General features: G+C 42.3%; 7 protein-coding genes and 1 pseudogene across 7 annotated transcripts in view; 3 read left to right on the top strand and 5 right to left on the bottom strand.

Annotated features, from left to right (window-relative positions):
* Positions 1–1,259, top strand: part of LOC122814139 (histone H2A-like) — a 2,199-nt gene extending 940 nt beyond the window's left edge. Inside the window, exon 2 of the mRNA XM_044086753.1 lies at positions 1,231–1,259. Coding sequence (XP_043942688.1) covers positions 1,231–1,259 — 29 coding nt within the window. The remainder of the gene's footprint in view (positions 1–1,230) is intronic.
* Positions 1,260–1,553: 294 nt separating this feature from the next.
* Positions 1,554–2,225, bottom strand: LOC122813072 (histone H1-like). The gene has a single exon (XM_044085194.1). It carries the CDS (start codon positions 2,178–2,180, stop codon positions 1,599–1,601), a length of 582 nt encoding a protein of 193 aa, XP_043941129.1. The 5' UTR covers positions 2,181–2,225; the 3' UTR covers positions 1,554–1,598.
* A 4,524-nt stretch (positions 2,226–6,749) lies between these two features.
* LOC122813075 (histone H2A-like) lies at positions 6,750–7,221 on the bottom strand. The gene has a single exon (XM_044085196.1). It carries the CDS (start codon positions 7,181–7,183, stop codon positions 6,794–6,796), a length of 390 nt encoding a protein of 129 aa, XP_043941131.1. The 5' UTR covers positions 7,184–7,221; the 3' UTR covers positions 6,750–6,793.
* Positions 7,222–8,451: 1,230 nt separating this feature from the next.
* LOC122813089 (histone H2B type 1-J) lies at positions 8,452–8,919 on the top strand. Its single transcript, XM_044085209.1, has one exon. The coding sequence runs from the start codon at positions 8,498–8,500 to the stop codon at positions 8,873–8,875; it is 378 nt and encodes a 125-aa protein (XP_043941144.1). The 5' UTR covers positions 8,452–8,497; the 3' UTR covers positions 8,876–8,919.
* Positions 8,920–11,719: 2,800 nt separating this feature from the next.
* On the bottom strand, positions 11,720–24,155 carry LOC122814140 (histone H3-like centromeric protein cpar-1). Its single transcript, XM_044086754.1, has 3 exons — positions 23,697–24,155; positions 13,570–14,079; positions 11,720–12,208 (listed from the first exon to the last, which is right to left on the bottom strand). The coding sequence occupies exons 1-3, from the start codon at positions 24,104–24,106 to the stop codon at positions 11,764–11,766; spliced, it is 1,365 nt and encodes a 454-aa protein (XP_043942689.1). The 5' UTR covers positions 24,107–24,155; the 3' UTR covers positions 11,720–11,763.
* LOC122813073 lies at positions 13,453–14,120 on the bottom strand (annotated as a pseudogene).
* On the bottom strand, positions 18,687–19,154 carry LOC122813076 (histone H2A-like). The gene has a single exon (XM_044085197.1). It carries the CDS (start codon positions 19,118–19,120, stop codon positions 18,731–18,733), a length of 390 nt encoding a protein of 129 aa, XP_043941132.1. The 5' UTR covers positions 19,121–19,154; the 3' UTR covers positions 18,687–18,730.
* On the top strand, positions 20,412–20,852 carry LOC122813090 (histone H2B type 1-J). The gene has a single exon (XM_044085210.1). It carries the CDS (start codon positions 20,431–20,433, stop codon positions 20,806–20,808), a length of 378 nt encoding a protein of 125 aa, XP_043941145.1. The 5' UTR covers positions 20,412–20,430; the 3' UTR covers positions 20,809–20,852.
* Positions 24,156–25,782: the final 1,627 nt, after the last annotated feature.

Here is a 25,782-nt window from a genome sequence, read left to right on the forward strand (position 1 = left end):
CAGGAAAAAAAATCCCCCCCCTTTTTCACCAGTAGGGGGGTATGCAGAAAACAGCTACATAGCAACTCTTCAGAGACTACAAAACAAGTCCCTCAGATTCATCCTAGATGCCCCATGGTATGTAACAAATGAACAACTGCACAGAGATACCCACTCACCATCCATGAAACAACTTATCCAGGACTCAGCGAAAACCTTTTACACGGCTGGAAAACCACTCACAGGAGGATGTCAGGAAAATGATAGACTACAACAAAAACACACTACAGAAAAAAAAAAGACCCAGAGCAACTCTGGTTGAAGTCTGACAAACCACACAGAATATAGTACACCAGCCAAGACATGAAGACAAGAACATGCCACAAACGCAATAAGACCAAAAAGACAGAGATGAAGGAGAGAGGGAGGCCAAGACTCGGACCTCCATTAGCAGAAGATTCAAGACACTCAAAGTTCTATGTCACGTACAGCACAGACCCTGAAGTGAAGTGTTCATTTTACAATCGTTCACACGAAGTCGTGCAACACATGTTGCTGAATTCAAGGCACGCTAGCAAAATAACATTTCCTTTCTTCACCTTTCTTGACTGTTGGCACTTGATGTTCCATATGAAGTAATTAAGTTCTTCATATTCAGCAAAGTCGGAAAAGTATATGCACATATGTTCCTGTTTAGTCTTATTTTTGATATATACGTATATGTGTTTTGTTTCAAAGCAGTTCTAATAACCTGACATTTTATTTCAACGCCATTCCAAGAGATATACAGAAGGCTAGAGCAATGAGAAAAGGCTCACAAACTAGAGCAGCCAGCTGTAGAGAAACGATGAAGTGGATGAGCCAGTCCTAGCACGGTTTGACTGTACGCGGGCGGAGATGATTGTTGGATACACTAAAATGAAGTGCGCAGCTATGAGGATTAATCAACGAACGGCATCAGACACACGGTGGAAAATGTTTACTGAAACACCTGCTAAATATTGCCCCTCTTCCAAACTTGACTTCGGTAATCTAACCAACGAAAAAGCAAGTTCAACTAAAGGCACAGAGGTCCCATAGATGATTACTGGGCATTCTGTCTGGCACCATTGATCATCCCAACCCAGTTTTACTCCAGTCTAATTACAGAGTAGCAGATGAATGTCGAGACAATCCTGCTGTAGCAGTGGACACACCTGTTTAGTATGTCATAATCTTAATGTAGTGCATTACAAGCATTAATTTTGCTAGGGTCAAAAGATGAGTGCGAAAGAGAATAATCTGCAATAAAGCCACATAAAATGATGTAGCAATATATGCAAAGTGTAATGCTTGTTAAGTTGCCATAGTTGGGAGTACTTTTATATGAATGTAAATTTGCCTATGTCACAAGTGATAGAATGCAATAAAGGTGGTTGAAAAACATGTAGACGTAGCTCACTATTAACTTGTTGATTAGACAGAAAACAATTCTAAAGCCAGTAAGCATCTACCATAATGTAGAAATGAAGTGGGAAAACCGGTACTGTAAATCACAGGTACAGAACAGATGTCAGCCTTTCTTGATAAACTGCAGTGGCTCTTAAAAGAGCCTTTGGGGATTGCACCGCTAAACAGCTTTACTTCTTAGCTTTCGATGCTGTCTTTTTTGCTTTGGGTGCACTCTTGGGTTTCAGAGCTTTGGGTTTCACTGGCTTTTTCGCTGGACTCTTGGCTGCCTTCGGTTTAGCAGATTTGACCTTCTTAGGACTCTTGGCTGTCTTTTTAGCCGCTGCTGGTTTCTTGGCTTTCTTTGGCGCCTTCTTTTTGCTGCCGGCTGCTGCGGTCTTCTTGGATTTCTTAGCAGTCCCGGGTGTCTTGGCTTTAGCAACGGGCTTCTTTTTAGCCGTTTTTTCCTTCTTGGGTGCCTCCTTCTTGTTGAGCTTGTAGGAACCCTTGTGCTGCAGCAGCTTCCCTTTGCTGACCAGACTCCGGAGTGACAACAAGAGGCGGGCGTTGTTCTTCTCCACATCGTAGCCCGCAGCCTTGAGAGCCTTCTTGAGTGCAGGGAGGGACAGCCCGTGCCGTTCTTTGGAGGCGCCCACAGCCTTCACGGTCAGATCAGACACGCTGGGACCTGCCGGTTTGTTTTTCGAAGCTGCCACCTTCTTCTTAGAAGGCTTGGTAGGAGCAACTGCTGGCGCGGTCTCGGTATCAGCCATACTTGTCAACACACAAACAATACAACTAAAAAATAAAACTGTTGAAATGACTCCGGTTAAAAAGAATGCGGTGTTTTATACCCGTAAGGAAGTGGGCGGGGTCAACTTGACCGAGGCTCTTCATTGGGCAGATTTGTAGCCAATCCGGATTTACAGGAACACTGTCTGTCTGAAGGCTCCCCTAATCAGTGTTTCTTTGTCAGAGAGAATAAAACAAAAATTATAAATTACAGCATGCACCGTCAACATTTAGAATGAAACAAGCAAAGAACATAATACACCACCAAAGACAATAGGTGTGTGACCCACGCCTTGTACTTGCTCCTTAAAAAAGTGACTCAACCATGCAGAACGCTGTCTGATTTTACGTCGGTCTCTCCTTCTGCATTTATTTGCTTGTAAATGCAATCCTTTTCTAGAAAAGAAAATGTCCATGCCTAGCAGTGGTGCATCGTTGCTCATCCACAGATTACAGGAGTAATGCACTCGTTTAAGTTTCCTTCTCCATCAGCGAAAAATCTGCAAAAATAACAGCTAGTCATAGAACAGCTCACAACGACCCCTCTTTATTAAGGGGAAACGTGTTTTTAATCTTCTGACTTCTTGGGGGATTCGTGACTTTCTAAGGCTCATTTTGGAGTACATGTATGTTAAAGACTTCAAGAAATCCTTCACAAAACGCTAGCCAACACAGACCTGGCCATTCTACCAATTATCTAAGTTTAAAATAGCAGTGTTCAAAATCTATTACTTTCTTTCGCTCCTTTGCTCCCCGACTCACCATTATTTTAGACCGAGTCCAGACTTATTGTGCCAAGAACTACAGAGGTATGAGCACCACTGGTTTTCGAAAGAAGTAAGGATTCACATAGGACTAAACATTTGCCAAATCAGAGCAGAGGGCAGGCTATTGAGTACAATGTGAGTCGTGCTAGCCTTCCAGGTTAGCTACAGGATTTAAGACGCTTAATGTTGTTATTTAGAAATTTATGGGGTTTTACTGTCGAGCGATATGTTTGGATCTGTACCTAGTAAACGGGGCGATGTAGTCAATGATGGATCTGATAAGGGAAGCTTGCGGTGGTAGGACAGTTTCTTTGGCTCACAAATTTCTGGCGATTCACTTGTCAAGAGAAGATGAAAGGAAACCTGACGATCGACTGAAAAATAAAGAGTCCTCCATATAAGTACTCCATTCTGTTATGACCGTCTCTTTCCCAACACGACTGTTGTTTATAACACGAGGTGTTCAAAGATTTTTTTTCGACCGAATACTATCATTTTAAGGCTTTTACCTTTAGGTCTTTTTCACTACACCGAGTATATGCATACACCAAAGCTAGCTTGTGCAGACTGATGTCAGTGAAGCACTTGTGCAGACATGGCAAACTACTGAAGGGGTCGGTGGAGAAACGTTTCATATGGGGGCGGTCGGTACTTGAACAGAAACGGATATACTACCGAAGGGGTCTTTGAGGGAAATTCTTCATTTTGGCATCAAAGTGATTGTGCAGAAAAGAATATACCGTTGTAGTTGGGGAAAAAAAATAATTTTGGAGTCAGTCAAATACTTGTGCAAAAAAATAATAGCTGAAGAGGTCGTTGGGTAAATGTTACATTTTTGAGACAGTTAAGTGCTGGTGCGGGCATAGGTACACTACCGAAGGGGTCTTTGTGGAAACATTTCATTATGGAGTCGATTTACTGTCTGTGCACACATGGATATCATACTGAAAGGTTCGTGGGTGAAACGTTTCACTTTGGTGTCAGTCAAGTGCTCGAGCAGAAAAGGACGACTGCTGAAGGGTTTCTTTAGGTGAAACATTTCATGGTGGTGCAAGTTAAGTGCTTCTGCAAACATGGTCACACTCGGGGGGGGGGGGTTGTTGAGGAAAACATTTTATTTTGGAGCTAGTCAAGGACCTAAAATCGAATGGGAATATGATCTAGAAAGAGACGAAGGCATTTTTTTTTTATTTTGCTTTCCTCTTGTAAACCTAAAACATTCCCCTGCTTTGTTGTGGAATGATTTGCTGGTTGCTTGAGGGCATACTTCTCAAGCGTACCTCATATGAGGAATGTACCTCATTTGCTGTCTTAAAAGTTCGTGTTCCTCAAAGTTCCACATTGAAATTAGGACACGTTTAACTGATATTCATGGTAAATATCATAATAATTCATTAAGAGATCTTTTTTTTATAAGTAAAAGGAGCATATGTAAACCAGCCCGTGACCTTCTCAGTTGAAGCTCTTGGTAAGGCATTAGAATGTGTTCCACATTTTGTCCATTTGATCCACATTATACGGGCTAGTGTTCCTTCTTTTGGAGATGGAAGGTCGAGAGCTATGCTTGAGGGCGTTATTTGGATTAGAATTCTGCAAACACATCGTGGAAACAGTGCTGCAGAACGGCATAGTTCTGCACTGTTACAAATGCCTCGACTCTTCTTAGTCCTGCTAAGGTGAAAAGTTGACAGAACAAGACCGTGTGAATTAACACACGCATTCCGAAGCAGAAGTGTGTAACTCTAACTATTGTTCAACGATTAAGTGATCTGTGGCTCCTCTCCTTTTCATTCTGTATTTTTTTTTTTCCAAAAGCAAATCCTGTCGTATTTCCTTTGCTTTTCTGGAAATTTATAAAATCGGTGATCGGAAGTCTTGCCGTAACAGTAGCTGTAATACTGCAGTTTATAATACCGCCAATGACGGCACAGTAGGCCCTCTACTGTTAACCAATGACAAAGGCAGACCAATAGACCAATGGAATAGCAGAGCGCATAATAGAAAACCAATGAGAATATTCAGTTACTCAGCCAACCGTGTGCATGGATTCGTGCCTTCGACCAATCGTCAATCTGCAATACCAGACGACGATGAGGGTGAAGAAATAATGTCCCCAAAAGAAAAACTTGAGCGGGAGATGTAAAAAATAAGGGAATGTATGAGTAATACTAGACTGTTAAGATTTTTGTCTCATGGTTTTTGCTGTGTTTCCCAAAAATGTTGTTTTCTTGCAAGTCACCGAGTATTGAAATAAAAAAATAATGACATGCAAATAGGATTCCGATGGCTGTCCTTCAGCTATCTAGCAAGAATGTACAGACTGGACCGATAGTGAGGTGCCGCTTGAAAAACTGACCAGTAGTGCAGCTCCTGGTGCCATTCATCCATATTTCTAGTAGAACGGAGCCGAGCCGAAAAAAAAAAATGCCAAAGGCTCAGTTTCATGTGCCATTGGTCAAAAATTCTGGTATTGTTTTCCTACTGCTCAGCTCTCTGACCAATAGCACATTAAATCTAGGAAATCAGACCAATAGCTAAGTCGCCTTAGCTATCGGTCCTTTATCTAGCTGCGCCGTCTTAAATGGTTTGTTCAATTTACCGATAATACAATACAGACATAATAGACTAGTACAAGATCTAATTTCATTGTGCTGTGGTTTATTTTTCTTCAAACACTGTGCTGTCGGTCAGTTTAAAAAAGGAGCAGAAAGTCCACAGTGAGGCCGATGTCCCCGTGTTGACTTTTCACGAGCTGCTCCAAAAAGAGCTTTCAAAAAGCAAATCGTAACAGTGGAACAAACATATAATGCGGTGTAAAATCTGTGTGTGTGTGTCCTCTCCTTCGGAGTGTCACTTTTGGCGGCCTTGTAAAGCTCATTGGGAGGAACCAGTTAAAAAATAAATACATAATCGTGCTAGCAACGGTTATGAAGAGATTGTAAATGCCTTTTTAAATACACCACGTAACCAAGCATATACACACGTTTCCCCTTCTACATGTCAAAAGGTGTTGCAATATTGTTTGGACAAGATGTATGTGTGTTGAAACTAAATATAGCAGTGCAAACAAAGCGATGCGTTGTTTCTGATAACCCAAAGGCTCTTTGGGTCAGAAGGCTGTGAGTTCTATTTCTACACAAGGGAGACCAGTTACTGACATTGCGATGCATCTTAAATGTGGTTGTGTGTGTGTGTGTGTGTGGGGGTGCACTCCTCGGAGGCCCCGTTTGCTTGAGTCGGAGGTAGCTCACTTACATGTAAGAGCTCCCATGGCAGCACAGACTTTACATGATGCCCTATAGGGGACGAATGTACAGAACAACTGCTTTGAGCATCTACTGTGGTGCGCAGTACCCTTAAGATAGAACATGAACACCATGGCAGTGCTAGCTACTCGATGGTGTAAAAATAGGTCTGTAGGTGGTCTGTCGCAAATGTACATGGGTACTTGCCTGGGATGATTGAGGACACGGGCTTACTCCGACCTGTACCATAAAACAGCCCTAGAGCATCACTAAGCATTTCATTTTGGAGGCAAGGCTAGGTTTGAACGGACCCCGTGGGTCGTAAGGCTAGCAGTCCTCTAGAAAATCTTTATTGCTATGTATTGGCACTTTAAGGGAAAGTAAAGTCAAAGGGGCATGTGCCAATCTGCCAAGTGGTGTAATTTTTGTAAAAAGGCTATTAAATCAAGTGCTCGGACCGAAAACTAGAATGCAGTGAAGACATTTCATCAAGATTATCGTAGGATGACGAAATCGGAACCTTTTGTAGGCAGGGTGATATGGCCCTTAAAAGGGCCTTTGGGTCTTGAGAAGTCTTCTTCCTTACTTTGATTTTGCGGGTTTTTCCGTTTTCTTAGGAAGCAGGACTGACTGGATATTGGGAAGCACTCCACCTTGTGCAATAGTGACACCTCCCAACAATTTATTCAGCTCTTCATCATTTCGGACAGCCAATTGCAGATGCCTAGGAATAATGCGATTTTTCTTATTATCTCGAGCTGCATTACCAGCCAATTCAAGAATTTCTGCAGTTAGATATTCAAGCACCGCTGCCAAATAGACAGGCGCTCCAGCCCCGACCCGTTCGGCGTAATTGCCCTTTCTGAGCAGTCTATGGACACGACCCACCGGGAACTGCAGTCCAGCTCGGGATGAACGAGTCTTAGCCTTTGCACGGGCCTTACCGCCAGTCTTTCCACCACGTCCAGACATCGCGCTAAATTACTCCTCCAAATATTATACTCCACACGCCCAGCATAGCTCTTTTTATATCCTTCTGCCTTGGCACCGCCTCTGTGCTCTCATTGGTGAGTCGATAAAATTATCATCTTAGTTTTAGCCCATTGGCTACATTGTGGATTCTAAAATTTGCATATTAATTCTGAACTGTTAACGTGTTGACTGTGGGAGTGTTCAACTGAATATTACCTTGAGAGTCACGATTCTGGTGCTTTAAGACTTATAGGTTTCTGATTGGCCGCTTCAAATAATGGCGCCAAGGAATTCTCTAAATTACTATTTCCTGAAAAAGGGGTAGAAATAAAGTTTTTCTGACTCGGGGAGGAAAGATCCCATACAAATCTTAAAACGAATCTGTCTCTGTTTTAGCAACATTTCTACTGAAAGTTATATAGATCACTAAAATGATGACTTAGTATGTTCACGCAGGTAATAGTGCCCCACTATATTCCCTGGCATCATGCCTTACACGGGTACTTCATATATTTATCTAGGCAGAAACGTATAATTCCAGTAGAAACAAACAGAAAATAAATCGCTTATGTATTAGCCTTTGATGACCGCGAAATTCAGACTGGGCAAAAGACTCTTTTCAGTGGACACCCGGCAGGAAAAGCTCTTTATGAATTGCACATTTGTGCAGGCAAATAACATGAGCTAAAAATGAAAACATACTACATAACACTAAGGTGTATATAGCTTAACATGCGATCGCTATGGTATGCGAGCTGTACTGTATTTACACAGGCTAAAACAGCAGATATCAAAAGAACATTCAGCATTATTTTACAGTTCCGTAAACGGATCACAGACGAGGAATGTGCATATTTTCCCTAAACATTCACCCGAGACAGTGAAGCAAGACTGAAAATATGAGGATTTAGGTTACTTGATTTGGGAGTATAAACGGGGAACTTGGTAATGCTGATGGTTCGAGGACAGGCTTGTTTAACTGAGAGATATGATTGCATGTTTTTTTCGTTTTTAAACTGATAGGCTAAGAATTAGTAATCGGAGGGTTGCAAGTAAAGGGCTGTTTTGCTGAGAAATGTTTTCAATGAGAGTTTATTTAGCAGACAAGATGCCATGCAAAAAAAAAAAAATCTGTACCATTTACTGCTTTGTGCTTGGCTGAGTAAAACTGCCAATGAACTTTGGCTATTTAACTGCTATTTTGCACATGATCACAATGGGTGAAACCCAAAGGGTGGAGATTAGCTGAATGCATATATTCCAGCTCTGTTAGTCACTTCCAAAGTTTTTTTTTTAAAACAACGTTTATCGACTATGCCAGAACCAGCAAAACCCGCTGCCCCTAAAAAGGGTTCAAAGAAGGTTGTGAAGAAACCGGCTAAGAAAGATGGAAAGAAGCGCCGTAGGAGTCGTAAAGAAAGCTATTCTATTTACGTATACAAGGTTTTGAAGCAGGTTCATCCTGATACTGGGATATCTTCTAAAGCCATGAACATCATGAATTCTTTTGTGAATGATATTTTTGAGCGGATTGCAGGAGAAGCTTCTCGTCTAGCTCACTACAACAAGCGCTCGACGATCAGTTCGCGGGAGATTCAGACAGCGGTGCGGCTTTTGTTGCCTGGTGAGCTGGCTAAACATGCCGTGTCCGAGGGCACCAAAGCCGTCACCAAGTATACAAGTGCCAAGTAAGAGTCTTCCTTCCTGACACCCAAAGGCCCTTTTAAGGGCCAGCACCTTTTCTGCATAAGAGCTGTACTATAGTAACTGACTTGTTACATTTGCTTGCGGTCTAGAAAGTGCCAAATTGCTCATTAAGACCAGGTTTACAGTATCAAATTTCTCTGCTCTAAAATCCATCTACGTAACTGAATTTAAAACACGGTTTCCCGATTTCTGGTTCGCACATTTTGTACTAGAAAGTAAGCCCCCACCCATCAGCATCAGTGTAAAGGCTGTATTTCTTCTGTAATGGAATCAATGTTTTATTGAGCCACGGGTGTAGGGGATTGGTGATTAAACGTGGTACACCTGTGGAACCTGTTTAATCTTTACCCCCGTGTCCCATGCGACTGGCCATCTCACAAGAATTCAGTATTGAATAACCACTACAGATGCACTGTCCATCTTCCGCCAGCACTTGACCCATCCAACTACCTTGGCCAGCAAAGACAACACAAATCCTTAAGCAGCTCTCGACTTTCCCTGATACCGCCTCTTATATGTATATTTTCGCTGCCTCTCCAACTTTCTTCCCTTATCCGGTAAATTATTCAGGATCACGGTTAGTTGGTACTGCCAGACATTATTATTTCATACTTTTGCGTCGTTAGTGCAAGTCCTGATCTACCAATGTTTTAAGTTAATTGGAGTAATATTTAATTACCCTGATGTGGACAATCTGTCCCCTTATTTTGCCTTTCTTCCAAGTTGTTGTTATACACAGCTTGAGAGGTATTTTCTTTGCTCAGCAGTGATTTACGTTACCCGCGCCCCCGACTTAGTACTCTAGAGAGATCGCAGTAGACAAAGTACATTAGTCTATTTCACAGGAAATGATACCTGAAGATTTTTGTACGCGGCTCAAAAGATGCAGATATCCGGTATTTATCAAAAGTGTCATTTTATGAGAATCGGGGACAATACAATTAAAACAGCTTATCCGTGAACACAAATGAATGTTTGCTGATTTCGTTTCCCGCCGTAAGAGGAGAATTCTAACGGTTCAGTTAACTGAATGCCAAATGTGAATAACTTGTGACACTGTTCAAATCAACCAATAGAAAAGAACCGTTTCTCCCGATTGAAATGTGGTTGCCATAATACGTAAGTACCTTTTTTTTTTTTTTTTCAAAAGCAAATCCTGTCGTATTACCGTTGCTTTTTTTGGAAATTTATAAAATCGGTTATCGGAAGCTTGCCGTAACAGTATCTGTAATTCTGCAGCTTATAATCACGCCACAGAAGGCCCTCTACTGTTAACCAATGACAAAGGCAGACCAATCAACCAACGGAATAGCAGAGAGCATAATAGAAAGCCAATGAGAATATTCAGTGACTCAGCCAACCGGGCGCATGGCTCCATGCCTTCGACCAATCATCACTCTGCAATGCCAGTCGACGTGAGGGTGAAGAAATAATGTCCCCAAAAGAAAAAAAACGTGAGCGGGAGATGTAAAAATAAGGGAAAGTATGAGTAATACTAGACTGTTCATATTTTTGCCTCATAATTTTGGCGTGTTTCTCAAAAATGTGCTTTTCTGTCAAGTCACCGAGTACTGAAATAAATAAATAATGGCATGCACTTAGGATGCCGATGTCAAATACATCGGAAAATGCAGGTTAACACAGACCGTGCTATTCTACCAGTTCTCTAACTTTAAAATAGCAGTATTTAAAATCTTGCAACAGTCATTTTTTCCCAAAGTGACGGTCGTTTATAACATATGAAGTGTGCCCAGCTTTTTTTCCGACGATCACTACCGCAATTTTTTTTTATTATTATTTTTTTTTTTTTTGTAGCTTTTAACTTTGGAGCGTTTTCTTTACACGGAGTGTGTGTATATACCAGCTCTTGCCTGTGCAGACTTAAACTGCTGAAGTGGTAGTGTTCGATCCTCATGTCAACGAAGCGCTCGTGCATTCGTGTCAAACTACTGCAGGGGTCGGCGGAGAAACGTTTCATTTCGGGTCAGAGACGAACATACTACTGAAGAGGTCTTCGAGGGAAATGCTTCAATTTGGCATCTAAGTGATTGTGCAGAAAAGAATATACCGATGAGAAGGTCGTAGGGGAAATGTTCCTGCAGAGATGTCGTTGGAGGAACAGTTTCGTTGTGATGACAGTTAAGTGCCTGTGCCGACTTGGCGACACTAAAGGGTTGCCATTTTTGTAACAGCCAAAAAAACCTGACAAGCGCTCCAGCTTTTGCCACAGCCATTTCGATAAGTAAATGTGTTCTGGTTTAGTTAGCTTCACTATTAACAGTAAGCCTTTACAAGTAGTCCTTGAATCCCCCTATCTAGAGCAAGGTATTTTTTCCCAGACAAATCCTTCTGTAATGTGCAGCTTATAAAAAAACAAAAGGATCGGGCTTAGCACTAGAGATGTCAATGCTGCAGGAACTGTTAAGTAATAATGCTCCCCTTTGGGACACATGCAGCAGCTGCAACGCCCAGACAGATACCCTATTAAAGGACACAAGAGCTCAAGGACGGTTGGTACAAGCACCGACTCAAAGCTGTACCACTATAGTCGCCAAGACTAGACTGCCAAGAGGCAAGGCAATAGAGCTAGTGCACATGTGTAAATCGGAAAGCGTTAGTCTAGGGATGTAAACATCTGGTGTTGCCCCCAATAGAGGGTGTCGGATGTCGAGGTCTGTGTAGATAAGCGGCCAAGCATGGAATAGAGACCAAAGAAGAAAAAGAGTTGCCAAAGGCTGCAGTCATCTGCTAACGAAAAATGTTTTTGAAAAGCCTAAGAAAGTGAACGGTTCTTGGAGAGCAGATGAAAAGACCCTTTGTAGAAAAAAGTGTGGCTCTTAAAAGAGCCTTTGGGTTCACTGGTCGTGTATAGGTTAAGCTCGTTCTCCTCGAATGCGCCTTGCTAGCTGAATATCTTTGGGCATGATAGTTACCCTCTTAGCGTGAATAGCGCAGAGATTGGTATCTTCAAAGAGGCCTACAAGATAAGCCTCGCTTGCCTCCTGCAAAGCCATGACTGCAGAACTCTGGAAACGAAGATCCGTCTTGAAATCCTGTGCGATCTCTCGAACAAGTCGCTGGAAAGGAAGCTTGCGAATAAGTAATTCGGTGGACTTCTGATATCGACGGATTTCTCGAAGAGCAACAGTGCCAGGCCGGTAACGATGAGGCTTCTTGACACCTCCAGTAGCCGGAGCACTTTTGCGGGCAGCCTTTGTAGCAAGTTGTTTACGAGGAGCCTTTCCACCGGTAGACTTCCTAGCGGTCTGCTTTGTTCGAGCCATAACGGTAGCAACAGTCGGTGTTCCTAAGCGAGTTTAAAACAAGTGCAACTTTGCTCTCGGTGACCCTTTTTATAGGCAGTTGGTGACACGCCTCTAATTACTGATTGGTTTGGTATCTTTCCCACCCCTACTGTTTGATTCGTTGAAAGCAATCCCTAGCCCTACAGATTTCACCTTTCAGCCCCTTCAAATACTTGGACAACACCACTCACTCAAAGTTCTATGTCACGTACAGCACAGACCCTGAAGTGAAGTGTTCATTTTACAATCGTTCACACGAAGTCGTGCAACACATGTTGCTGAATTCAAGGCACGCTAGCAAAATAACATTTCCTTTCTTCACCTTTCTTGACTGTTGGCACTTGATGTTCCATATGAAGTAATTAAGTTCTTCATATTCAGCAAAGTCGGAAAAGTATATGCACATATGTTCCTGTTTAGTCTTATTTTTGATATATACGTATATGTGTTTTGTTTCAAAGCAGTTCTAATAACCTGACATTTTATTTCAACGCCATTCCAAGAGATATACAGAAGGCTAGAGCAATGAGAAAAGGCTCACAAACTAGAGCAGCCAGCTGTAGAGAAACGATGAAGTGGATGAGCCAGTCCTAGCACGGTTTGACTGTACGCGGGCGGAGATGATTGTTGGATACACTAAAATGAAGTGCGCAGCTATGAGGATTAATCAACGAACGGCATCAGACACACGGTGGAAAATGTTTACTGAAACACCTGCTAAATATTGCCCCTCTTCCAAACTTGACTTCGGTAATCTAACCAACGAAAAAGCAAGTTCAACTAAAGGCACAGAGGTCCCATAGATGATTACTGGGCATTCTGTCTGGCACCATTGATCATCCCAACCCAGTTTTACTCCAGTCTAATTACAGAGTAGCAGATGAATGTCGAGACAATCCTGCTGTAGCAGTGGACACACCTGTTTAGTATGTCATAATCTTAATGTAGTGCATTACAAGCATTAATTTTGCTAGGGTCAAAAGATGAGTGCGAAAGAGAATAATCTGCAATAAAGCCACATAAAAAGATGTAGCAATATATGCAAAGTGTAATGCTTGTTAAGTTGCCATAGTTGGGAGTACTTTTATATGAAGGTGGTTGAAAAACATGTAGACGTAGCTCACTATTAACTTGTTGATTAGACAGAAAACAATTCTAAAGCCAGTAAGCATCTACCATAATGTAGAAATGAAGTGGGAAAACCGGTACTGTAAATCACAGGTACAGAACAGATGTCAGCCTTTCTTGATAAACTGCAGTGGCTCTTAAAAGAGCCTTTGGGGATTGCACCGCTAAACAGCTTTACTTCTTAGCTTTCGATGCTGTCTTTTTTGCTTTGGGTGCACTCTTGGGTTTCAGAGCTTTGGGTTTCACTGGCTTTTTCGCTGGACTCTTGGCTGCCTTCGGTTTAGCAGATTTGACCTTCTTAGGACTCTTGGCTGTCTTTTTAGCCGCTGCTGGTTTCTTGGCTTTCTTTGGCGCCTTCTTTTTGCTGCCGGCTGCTGCGGTCTTCTTGGATTTCTTAGCAGTCCCGGGTGTCTTGGCTTTAGCAACGGGCTTCTTTTTAGCCGTTTTTCCTTCTTGGGTGCCTCCTTCTTGTTGAGCTTGTAGGAACCCTTGTGCTGCAGCAGCTTCCCTTTGCTGACCAGACTCCGGAGTGACAACAAGAGGCGGGCGTTGTTCTTCTCCACATCGTAGCCCGCAGCCTTGAGAGCCTTCTTGAGTGCAGGGAGGGACAGCCCGTGCCGTTCTTTGGAGGCGCCCACAGCCTTCACGGTCAGATCAGACACGCTGGGACCTGCCGGTTTGTTTTTCGAAGCTGCCACCTTCTTCTTAGAAGGCTTGGTAGGAGCAACTGCTGGCGCGGTCTCGGTATCAGCCATACTTGTCAACACACAAACAATACAACTAAAAAATAAAACTGTTGAAATGACTCCGGTTAAAAAGAATGCGGTGTTTTATACCCGTAAGGAAGTGGGCGGGGTCAACTTGACCGAGGCTCTTCATTGGGCAGATTTGTAGCCAATCCGGATTTACAGGAACACTGTCTGTCTGAAGGCTCCCCTAATCAGTGTTTCTTTGTCAGAGAGAATAAAACAAAAATTATAAATTACAGCATGCACCGTCAACATTTAGAATGAAACAAGCAAAGAACATAATACACCACCAAAGACAATAGGTGTGTGACCCACGCCTTGTACTTGCTCCTTAAAAAAGTGACTCAACCATGCAGAACGCTGTCTGATTTTACGTCGGTCTCTCCTTCTGCATTTATTTGCTTGTAAATGCAATCCTTTTCTAGAAAAGAAAATGTCCATGCCTAGCAGTGGTGCATCGTTGCTCATCCACAGATTACAGGAGTAATGCACTCGTTTAAGTTTCCTTCTCCATCAGCGAAAAATCTGCAAAAATAACAGCTAGTCATAGAACAGCTCACAACGACCCCTCTTTATTAAGGGGAAACGTGTTTTTAATCTTCTGACTTCTTGGGGGATTCGTGACTTTCTAAGGCTCATTTTGGAGTACATGTATGTTAAAGACTTCAAGAAATCCTTCACAAAACGCTAGCCAACACAGACCTGGCCATTCTACCAATTATCTAAGTTTAAAATAGCAGTGTTCAAAATCTATTACTTTCTTTCGCTCCTTTGCTCCCCGACTCACCATTATTTTAGACCGAGTCCAGACTTATTGTGCCAAGAACTACAGAGGTATGAGCACCACTGGTTTTCGAAAGAAGTAAGGATTCACATAGGACTAAACATTTGCCAAATCAGAGCAGAGGGCAGGCTATTGAGTACAATGTGAGTCGTGCTAGCCTTCCAGGTTAGCTACAGGATTTAAGACGCTTAATGTTGTTATTTAGAAATTTATGGGGTTTTACTGTCGAGCGATATGTTTGGATCTGTACCTAGTAAACGGGGCGATGTAGTCAATGATGGATCTGATAAGGGAAGCTTGCGGTGGTAGGACAGTTTCTTTGGCTCACAAATTTCTGGCGATTCACTTGTCAAGAGAAGATGAAAGGAAACCTGACGATCGACTGAAAAATAAAGAGTCCTCCATATAAGTACTCCATTCTGTTATGACCGTCTCTTTCCCAACACGACTGTTGTTTATAACACGAGGTGTTCAAAGATTTTTTTTCGACCGAATACTATCATTTTAAGGCTTTTACCTTTAGGTCTTTTTCACTACACCGAGTATATGCATACACCAAAGCTAGCTTGTGCAGACTGATGTCAGTGAAGCACTTGTGCAGACATGGCAAACTACTGAAGGGGTCGGTGGAGAAACGTTTCATATGGGGGCGGTCGGTACTTGAACAGAAACGGATATACTACCGAAGGGGTCTTTGAGGGAAATTCTTCATTTTGGCATCAAAGTGATTGTGCAGAAAAGAATATACCGTTGTAGTTGGGGAAAAAAAATAATTTTGGAGTCAGTCAAATACTTGTGCAAAAAAATAATAGCTGAAGAGGTCGTTGGGTAAATGTTACATTTTTGAGACAGTTAAGTGCTGGTGCGGGCATAGGTACACTACCGAAGGGGTCTTTGTGGAAACATTTCATTATGGAGTCGATTTACTGTCTGTGCACACATGGATATCATACTGAAAGGTTCGTGGGTGAAACGTTTCACTTTGGTGTCAGTCAAGTGCTCGAGCAGAAAAGGACGACTGCTGAAGGGTTTCTTTAGGTGAAACATTTCATGGTGGTGCAAGTTAAGTGCTTCTGCAAACATGGTCACACTCGGGGGGGGGGGGTTGTTGAGGAAAACATTTTATTTTGGAGCTAGTCAAGGACCTAAAATCGAATGGGAATATGATCTAGAAAGAGACGAAGGCATTTTTTTTTATTTTGCTTTCCTCTTGTAAACCTAAAACATTCCCCTGCTTTGTTGTGGAATGATTTGCTGGTTGCTTGAGGGCATACTTCTCAAGCGTACCTCATATGAGGAATGTACCTCATTTGCTGTCTTAAAAGTTCGTGTTCCTCAAAGTTCCACATTGAAATTAGGACACGTTTAACTGATATTCATGGTAAATATCATAATAATTCATTAAGAGATCTTTTTTTTATAAGTAAAAGGAGCATATGTAAACCAGCCCGTGACCTTCTCAGTTGAAGCTCTTGGTAAGGCATTAGAATGTGTTCCACATTTTGTCCATTTGATCCACATTATACGGGCTAGTGTTCCTTCTTTTGGAGATGGAAGGTCGAGAGCTATGCTTGAGGGCGTTATTTGGATTAGAATTCTGCAAACACATCGTGGAAACAGTGCTGCAGAACGGCATAGTTCTGCACTGTTACAAATGCCTCGACTCTTCTTAGTCCTGCTAAGGTGAAAAGTTGACAGAACAAGACCGTGTGTGAATTAACACACGCATTCCGAAGCAGAAGTGTGTAACTCTAACTATTGTTCAACGATTAAGTGATCTGTGGCTCCTCTCCTTTTCATTCTGTATTTTTTTTTTTCCAAAAGCAAATCCTGTCGTATTTCCTTTGCTTTTCTGGAAATTTATAAAATCGGTGATCGGAAGTCTTGCCGTAACAGTAGCTGTAATACTGCAGTTTATAATACCGCCAATGACGGCACAGTAGGCCCTCTACTGTTAACCAATGACAAAGGCAGACCAATAGACCAATGGAATAGCAGAGCGCATAATAGAAAACCAATGAGAATATTCAGTTACTCAGCCAACCGTGTGCATGGATTCGTGCCTTCGACCAATCGTCAATCTGCAATACCAGACGACGATGAGGGTGAAGAAATAATGTCCCCAAAAGAAAAACTTGAGCGGGAGATGTAAAAGATAAGGGAATGTATGAGTAATACTAGACTGTTAAGATTTTTGTCTCATGGTTTTTGCTGTGTTTCCCAAAAATGTTGTTTTCTTGCAAGTCACCGAGTATTGAAATAAAAAAATAATGACATGCAAATAGGATTCCGATGGCTGTCCTTCAGCTATCTAGCAAGAATGTACAGACTGGACCGATAGTGAGGTGCCGCTTGAAAAACTGACCAGTAGTGCAGCTCCTGGTGCCATTCATCCATATTTCTAGTAGAACGGAGCCGAGCCGAAAAAAAAAAATGCCAAAGGCTCAGTTTCATGTGCCATTGGTCAAAAATTCTGGTATTGTTTTCCTACTGCTCAGCTCTCTGACCAATAGCACATTAAATCTAGGAAATCAGACCAATAGCTAAGTCGCCTTAGCTATCGGTCCTTTATCTAGCTGCGCCGTCTTAAATGGTTTGTTCAATTTACCGATAATACAATACAGACATAATAGACTAGTACAAGATCTAATTTCATTGTGCTGTGGTTTATTTTTCTTCAAACACTGTGCTGTCGGTCAGTTTAAAAAAGGAGCAGAAAGTCCACAGTGAGGCCGATGTCCCCGTGTTGACTTTTCACGAGCTGCTCCAAAAAGAGCTTTCAAAAAGCAAATCGTAACAGTGGAACAAACATATAATGCGGTGTAAAATCTGTGTGTGTGTGTCCTCTCCTTCGGAGTGTCACTTTTGGCGGCCTTGTAAAGCTCATTGGGAGGAACCAGTTAAAAAATAAATACATAATCGTGCTAGCAACGGTTATGAAGAGATTGTAAATGCCTTTTAAATACACCACGTAACCAAGCATATACACACGTTTCCCCTTCTACATGTCAAAAGGTGTTGCAATATTGTTTGGACAAGATGTATGTGTGTTGAAACTAAATATAGCAGTGCAAACAAAGCGATGCGTTGTTTCTGATAACCCAAAGGCTCTTTGGGTCAGAAGGCTGTGAGTTCTATTTCTACACAAGGGAGACCAGTTACTGACATTGCGATGCATCTTAAATGTGGTTGTGTGTGTGTGTGTGTGGGGGTGCACTCCTCGGAGGCCCCGTTTGCTTGAGTCGGAGGTAGCTCACTTACATGTAAGAGCTCCCATGGCAGCACAGACTTTACATGATGCCCTATAGGGGACGAATGTACAGAACAACTGCTTTGAGCATCTACTGTGGTGCGCAGTACCCTTAAGATAGAACATGAACACCATCGAGTAGCTCGCACTGCCATGGCATGCAGTCTGCATGCCATGGCAGTGCTAGCTACTCGATGGTGTAAAAATAGGTCTGTAGGTGGTCTGTCGCAAATGTACATGGGTACTTGCCTGGGATGATTGAGGACACGGGCTTACTCCGACCTGTACCATAAAACAGCCCTAGAGCATCACTAAGCATTTCATTTTGGAGGCAAGGCTAGGTTTGAACGGACCCCGTGGGTCGTAAGGCTAGCAGTCCTCTAGAAAATCTTTATTGCTATGTATTGGCACTTTAAGGGAAAGTAAAGTCAAAGGGGCATGTGCCAATCTGCCAAGTGGTGTAATTTTTGTAAAAAGGCTATTAAATCAAGTGCTCGGACCGAAAACTAGAATGCAGTGAAGACATTTCATCAAGATTATCGTAGGATGACGAAATCGGAACCTTTTGTAGGCAGGGTGATATGGCCCTTAAAAGGGCCTTTGGGTCTTGAGAAGTCTTCTTCCTTACTTTGATTTTGCGGGTTTTTCCGTTTTCTTAGGAAGCAGGACTGACTGGATATTGGGAAGCACTCCACCTTGTGCAATAGTGACACCTCCCAACAATTTATTCAGCTCTTCATCATTTCGGACAGCCAATTGCAGATGCCTAGGAATAATGCGATTTTTCTTATTATCTCGAGCTGCATTACCAGCCAATTCAAGAATTTCTGCAGTTAGATATTCAAGCACCGCTGCCAAATAGACAGGCGCTCCAGCCCCGACCCGTTCGGCGTAATTGCCCTTTCTGAGCAGTCTATGGACACGACCCACCGGGAACTGCAGTCCAGCTCGGGATGAACGAGTCTTAGCCTTTGCACGGGCCTTACCGCCAGTCTTTCCACCACGTCCAGACATCGCGCTAAATTACTCCTCCAAATATTATACTCCACACGCCCAGCATAGCTCTTTTTATATCCTTCTGCCTTGGCACCGCCTCTGTGCTCTCATTGGTGAGTCGATAAAATTATCATCTTAGTTTTAGCCCATTGGCTACATTGTGGATTCTAAAATTTGCATATTAATTCTGAACTGTTAACGTGTTGACTGTGGGAGTGTTCAACTGAATATTACCTTGAGAGTCACGATTCTGGTGCTTTAAGACTTATAGGTTTCTGATTGGCCGCTTCAAATAATGGCGCCAAGGAATTCTCTAAATTACTATTTCCTGAAAAAGGGGTAGAAATAAAGTTTTTCTGACTCGGGGAGGAAAGATCCCATACAAATCTTAAAACGAATCTGTCTCTGTTTTAGCAACATTTCTACTGAAAGTTATATAGATCACTAAAATGATGACTTAGTATGTTCACGCAGGTAATAGTGCCCCACTATATTCCCTGGCATCATGCCTTACACGGGTACTTCATATATTTATCTAGGCAGAAACGTATAATTCCAGTAGAAACAAACAGAAAATAAATCGCTTATGTATTAGCCTTTGATGACCGCGAAATTCAGACTGGGCAAAAGACTCTTTTCAGTGGACACCCGGCAGGAAAAGCTCTTTATGAATTGCACATTTGTGCAGGCAAATAACATGAGCTAAAAATGAAAACATACTACATAACACTAAGGTGTATATAGCTTAACATGCGATCGCTATGGTATGCGAGCTGTACTGTATTTACACAGGCTAAAACAGCAGATATCAAAAGAACATTCAGCATTATTTTACAGTTCCGTAAACGGATCACAGACGAGGAATGTGCATATTTTCCCTAAACATTCACCCGAGACAGTGAAGCAAGACTGAAAATATGAGGATTTAGGTTACTTGATTTGGGAGTATAAACGGGGAACTTGGTAATGCTGATGGTTCGAGGACAGGCTTGTTTAACTGAGAGATATGATTGCATGTTTTTTTCGTTTTTAAACTGATAGGCTAAGAATTAGTAATCGGAGGGTTGCAAGTAAAGGGCTGTTTTGCTGAGAAATGTTTTCAATGAGAGTTTATTTAGCAGACAAGATGCCATGCAAAAAAAAAAAAATCTGTACCATTTACTGCTTTGTGCTTGGCTGAGTAAAACTGCCAATGAACTTTGGCTATTTAACTGCTATTTTGCACATGATCACAATGGGTGAAACCCAAAGGGTGGAGATTAGCTGAATGCATATATTCCAGCTCTGTTAGTCACTTCCAAAGTTTTTTAAAACAACGTTTATCGACTATGCCAGAACCAGCAAAACCCGCTGCCCCTAAAAAGGGTTCAAAGAAGGTTGTGAAGAAACCGGCTAAGAAAGATGGAAAGAAGCGCCGTAGGAGTCGTAAAGAAAGCTATTCTATTTACGTATACAAGGTTTTGAAGCAGGTTCATCCTGATACTGGGATATCTTCTAAAGCCATGAACATCATGAATTCTTTTGTGAATGATATTTTTGAGCGGATTGCAGGAGAAGCTTCTCGTCTAGCTCACTACAACAAGCGCTCGACGATCAGTTCGCGGGAGATTCAGACAGCGGTGCGGCTTTTGTTGCCTGGTGAGCTGGCTAAACATGCCGTGTCCGAGGGCACCAAAGCCGTCACCAAGTATACAAGTGCCAAGTAAGAGTCTTCCTTCCTGACACCCAAAGGCCCTTTTAAGGGCCAGCACCTTTTCTGCATAAGAGCTGTACTATAGTAACTGACTTGTTACATTTGCTTGCGGTCTAGAAAGTGCCAAATTGCTCATTAAGACCAGGTTTACAGTATCAAATTTCTCTGCTCTAAAATCCATCTACGTAACTGAATTTAAAACACGGTTTCCCGATTTCTGGTTCGCACATTTTGTACTAGAAAGTAAGCCCCCACCCATCAGCATCAGTGTAAAGGCTGTATTTCTTCTGTAATGGAATCAATGTTTTATTGAGCCACGGGTGTAGGGGATTGGTGATTAAACGTGGTACACCTGTGGAACCTGTTTAATCTTTACCCCCGTGTCCCATGCGACTGGCCATCTCACAAGAATTCAGTATTGAATAACCACTACAGATGCACTGTCCATCTTCCGCCAGCACTTGACCCATCCAACTACCTTGGCCAGCAAAGACAACACAAATCCTTAAGCAGCTCTCGACTTTCCCTGATACCGCCTCTTATATGTATATTTTCGCTGCCTCTCCAACTTTCTTCCCTTATCCGGTAAATTATTCAGGATCACGGTTAGTTGGTACTGCCAGACATTATTATTTCATACTTTTGCGTCGTTAGTGCAAGTCCTGATCTACCAATGTTTTAAGTTAATTGGAGTAATATTTAATTACCCTGATGTGGACAATCTGTCCCCTTATTTTGCCTTTCTTCCAAGTTGTTGTTATACACAGCTTGAGAGGTATTTTCTTTGCTCAGCAGTGATTTACGTTACCCGCGCCCCCGACTTAGTACTCTAGAGAGATCGCAGTAGACAAAGTACATTAGTCTATTTCACAGGAAATGATACCTGAAGATTTTTGTACGCGGCTCAAAAGATGCAGATATCCGGTATTTATCAAAAGTGTCATTTTATGAGAATCGGGGACAATACAATTAAAACAGCTTATCCGTGAACACAAATGAATGTTTGCTGATTTCGTTTCCCGCCGTAAGAGGAGAATTCTAACGGTTCAGTTAACTGAATGCCAAATGTGAATAACTTGTGACACTGTTCAAATCAACCAATAGAAAAGAACCGTTTCTCCCGATTGAAATGTGGTTGCCATAATACGTAAGTACCTTTTTTTTTTTTTTTTCAAAAGCAAATCCTGTCGTATTACCGTTGCTTTTTTTGGAAATTTATAAAATCGGTTATCGGAAGCTTGCCGTAACAGTATCTGTAATTCTGCAGCTTATAATCACGCCACAGAAGGCCCTCTACTGTTAACCAATGACAAAGGCAGACCAATCAACCAACGGAATAGCAGAGAGCATAATAGAAAGCCAATGAGAATATTCAGTGACTCAGCCAACCGGGCGCATGGCTCCATGCCTTCGACCAATCATCACTCTGCAATGCCAGTCGACGTGAGGGTGAAGAAATAATGTCCCCAAAAGAAAAAAAACGTGAGCGGGAGATGTAAAAAATAAGGGAAAGTATGAGTAATACTAGACTGTTCATATTTTTGCCTCATAATTTTGGCGTGTTTCTCAAAAATGTGCTTTTCTGTCAAGTCACCGAGTACTGAAATAAATAAATAATGGCATGCACTTAGGATGCCGATGTCAAATACATCGGAAAATGCAGGTTAACACAGACCGTGCTATTCTACCAGTTCTCTAACTTTAAAATAGCAGTATTTAAAATCTTGCAACAGTCATTTTTTCCCAAAGTGACGGTCGTTTATAACATATGAAGTGTGCCCAGCTTTTTTTCCGACGATCACTACCGCAATTTTTTTTTATTATTATTTTTTTTTTTTTTGTAGCTTTTAACTTTGGAGCGTTTTCTTTACACGGAGTGTGTGTATATACCAGCTCTTGCCTGTGCAGACTTAAACTGCTGAAGTGGTAGTGTTCGATCCTCATGTCAACGAAGCGCTCGTGCATTCGTGTCAAACTACTGCAGGGGTCGGCGGAGAAACGTTTCATTTCGGGTCAGAGACGAACATACTACTGAAGAGGTCTTCGAGGGAAATGCTTCAATTTGGCATCTAAGTGATTGTGCAGAAAAGAATATACCGATGAGAAGGTCGTAGGGGAAATGTTCCTGCAGAGATGTCGTTGGAGGAACAGTTTCGTTGTGATGACAGTTAAGTGCCTGTGCCGACTTGGCGACACTAAAGGGTTGCCATTTTTGTAACAGCCAAAAAAACCTGACAAGCGCTCCAGCTTTTGCCACAGCCATTTCGATAAGTAAATGTGTTCTGGTTTAGTTAGCTTCACTATTAACAGTAAGCCTTTACAAGTAGTCCTTGAATCCCCCTATCTAGAGCAAGGTATTTTTTCCCAGACAAATCCTTCTGTAATGTGCAGCTTATAAAAAAACAAAAGGATCGGGCTTAGCACTAGAGATGTCAATGCTGCAGGAACTGTTAAGTAATAATGCTCCCCTTTGGGACACATGCAGCAGCTGCAACGCCCAGACAGATACCCTATTAAAGGACACAAGAGCTCAAGGACGGTTGGTACAAGCACCGACTCAAAGCTGTACCACTATAGTCGCCAAGACTAGACTGCCAAGAGGCAAGGCAATAGAGCTAGTGCACATGTGTAAATCGGAAAGCGTTAGTCTAGGGATGTAAACATCTGGTGTTGCCCCCAATAGAGGGTGTCGGATGTCGAGGTCTGTGTAGATAAGCGGCCAAGCATGGAATAGAGACCAAAGAAGAAAGAGTTGCCAAAGGCTGCAGTCATCTGCTAACGAAAAATGTTTTTGAAAAGCCTAAGAAAGTGAACGGTTCTTGGAGAGCAGATGAAAAGACCCTTTGTAGAAAAAAGTGTGGCTCTTAAAAGAGCCTTTGGGTTCACTGGTCGTGTATAGGTTAAGCTCGTTCTCCTCGAATGCGCCTTGCTAGCTGAATATCTTTGGGCATGATAGTTACCCTCTTAGCGTGAATAGCGCAGAGATTGGTATCTTCAAAGAGGCCTACAAGATAAGCCTCGCTTGCCTCCTGCAAAGCCATGACTGCAGAACTCTGGAAACGAAGATCCGTCTTGAAATCCTGTGCGATCTCTCGAACAAGTCGCTGGAAAGGAAGCTTGCGAATAAGTAATTCGGTGGACTTCTGATATCGACGGATTTCTCGAAGAGCAACAGTGCCAGGCCGGTAACGATGAGGCTTCTTGACACCTCCAGTAGCCGGAGCACTTTTGCGGGCAGCCTTTGTAGCAAGTTGTTTACGAGGAGCCTTTCCACCGGTAGACTTCCTAGCGGTCTGCTTTGTTCGAGCCATAACGGTAGCAACAGTCGGTGTTCCTAAGCGAGTTTAAAACAAGTGCAACTTTGCTCTCGGTGACCCTTTTTATAGGCAGTTGGTGACACGCCTCTAATTACTGATTGGTTTGGTATCTTTCCCACCCCTACTGTTTGATTCGTTGAAAGCAATCCCTAGCCCTACAGATTTCACCTTTCAGCCCCTTCAAATACTTGGACAACACCACTCACTCAAAGTTCTATGTCACGTACAGCACAGACCCTGAAGTGAAGTGTTCATTTTACAATCGTTCACACGAAGTCGTGCAACACATGTTGCTGAATTCAAGGCACGCTAGCAAAATAACATTTCCTTTCTTCACCTTTCTTGACTGTTGGCACTTGATGTTCCATATGAAGTAATTAAGTTCTTCATATTCAGCAAAGTCGGAAAAGTATATGCACATATGTTCCTGTTTAGTCTTATTTTTGATATATACGTATATGTGTTTTGTTTCAAAGCAGTTCTAATAACCTGACATTTTATTTCAACGCCATTCCAAGAGATATACAGAAGGCTAGAGCAATGAGAAAAGGCTCACAAACTAGAGCAGCCAGCTGTAGAGAAACGATGAAGTGGATGAGCCAGTCCTAGCACGGTTTGACTGTACGCGGGCGGAGATGATTGTTGGATACACTAAAATGAAGTGCGCAGCTATGAGGATTAATCAACGAACGGCATCAGACACACGGTGGAAAATGTTTACTGAAACACCTGCTAAATATTGCCCCTCTTCCAAACTTGACTTCGGTAATCTAACCAACGAAAAAGCAAGTTCAACTAAAGGCACAGAGGTCCCATAGATGATTACTGGGCATTCTGTCTGGCACCATTGATCATCCCAACCCAGTTTTACTCCAGTCTAATTACAGAGTAGCAGATGAATGTCGAGACAATCCTGCTGTAGCAGTGGACACACCTGTTTAGTATGTCATAATCTTAATGTAGTGCATTACAAGCATTAATTTTGCTAGGGTCAAAAGATGAGTGCGAAAGAGAATAATCTGCAATAAAGCCACATAAAAAGATGTAGCAATATATGCAAAGTGTAATGCTTGTTAAGTTGCCATAGTTGGGAGTACTTTTATATGAATGTAAATTTGCCTATGTCACAAGTGATAGAATGCAATAAAGGTGGTTGAAAAACATGTAGACGTAGCTCACTATTAACTTGTTGATTAGACAGAAAACAATTCTAAAGCCAGTAAGCATCTACCATAATGTAGAAATGAAGTGGGAAAACCGGTACTGTAAATCACAGGTACAGAACAGATGTCAGCCTTTCTTGATAAACTGCAGTGGCTCTTAAAAGAGCCTTTGGGGATTGCACCGCTAAACAGCTTTACTTCTTAGCTTTCGATGCTGTCTTTTTTGCTTTGGGTGCACTCTTGGGTTTCAGAGCTTTGGGTTTCACTGGCTTTTTCGCTGGACTCTTGGCTGCCTTCGGTTTAGCAGATTTGACCTTCTTAGGACTCTTGGCTGTCTTTTTAGCCGCTGCTGGTTTCTTGGCTTTCTTTGGCGCCTTCTTTTTGCTGCCGGCTGCTGCGGTCTTCTTGGATTTCTTAGCAGTCCCGGGTGTCTTGGCTTTAGCAACGGGCTTCTTTTTAGCCGTTTTTTCCTTCTTGGGTGCCTCCTTCTTGTTGAGCTTGTGAGGG

The sequence above is a fragment of the Protopterus annectens genome, chromosome 10.part0 (assembly GCF_019279795.1).
Source record: "Protopterus annectens isolate FY-2018-M chromosome 10.part0, PAN1.0, whole genome shotgun sequence".
In the NCBI taxonomy this organism is placed as follows: Eukaryota; Metazoa; Chordata; order Ceratodontiformes; family Protopteridae; genus Protopterus; species Protopterus annectens.

Coding starts and splice junctions, on each gene's coding strand:
- LOC122813072 (XM_044085194.1), bottom strand. CDS start 2,180: ATGGCTGATACCGAGACCGCGCCAGCAGTTGCTCCTACCAAGCCTTCT.
- LOC122813075 (XM_044085196.1), bottom strand. CDS start 7,183: ATGTCTGGACGTGGTGGAAAGACTGGCGGTAAGGCCCGTGCAAAGGCT.
- LOC122813089 (XM_044085209.1), top strand. CDS start 8,498: ATGCCAGAACCAGCAAAACCCGCTGCCCCTAAAAAGGGTTCAAAGAAG.
- LOC122813076 (XM_044085197.1), bottom strand. CDS start 19,120: ATGTCTGGACGTGGTGGAAAGACTGGCGGTAAGGCCCGTGCAAAGGCT.
- LOC122813090 (XM_044085210.1), top strand. CDS start 20,431: ATGCCAGAACCAGCAAAACCCGCTGCCCCTAAAAAGGGTTCAAAGAAG.
- LOC122814140 (XM_044086754.1), bottom strand. CDS start 24,106: ATGGCTCGAACAAAGCAGACCGCTAGGAAGTCTACCGGTGGAAAGGCT. Junction 14,080..23,696: donor ATTCGAGGAGAACGAGCTTA/ACCTATACACGA, acceptor TGTGTTGACAAG/TATGGCTGATACCGAGACCG. Junction 12,209..13,569: donor AGAGTCCAGCGAAAAAGCCA/GTGAAACCCAAA, acceptor GCACTTGTTTTA/AACTCGCTTAGGAACACCGA.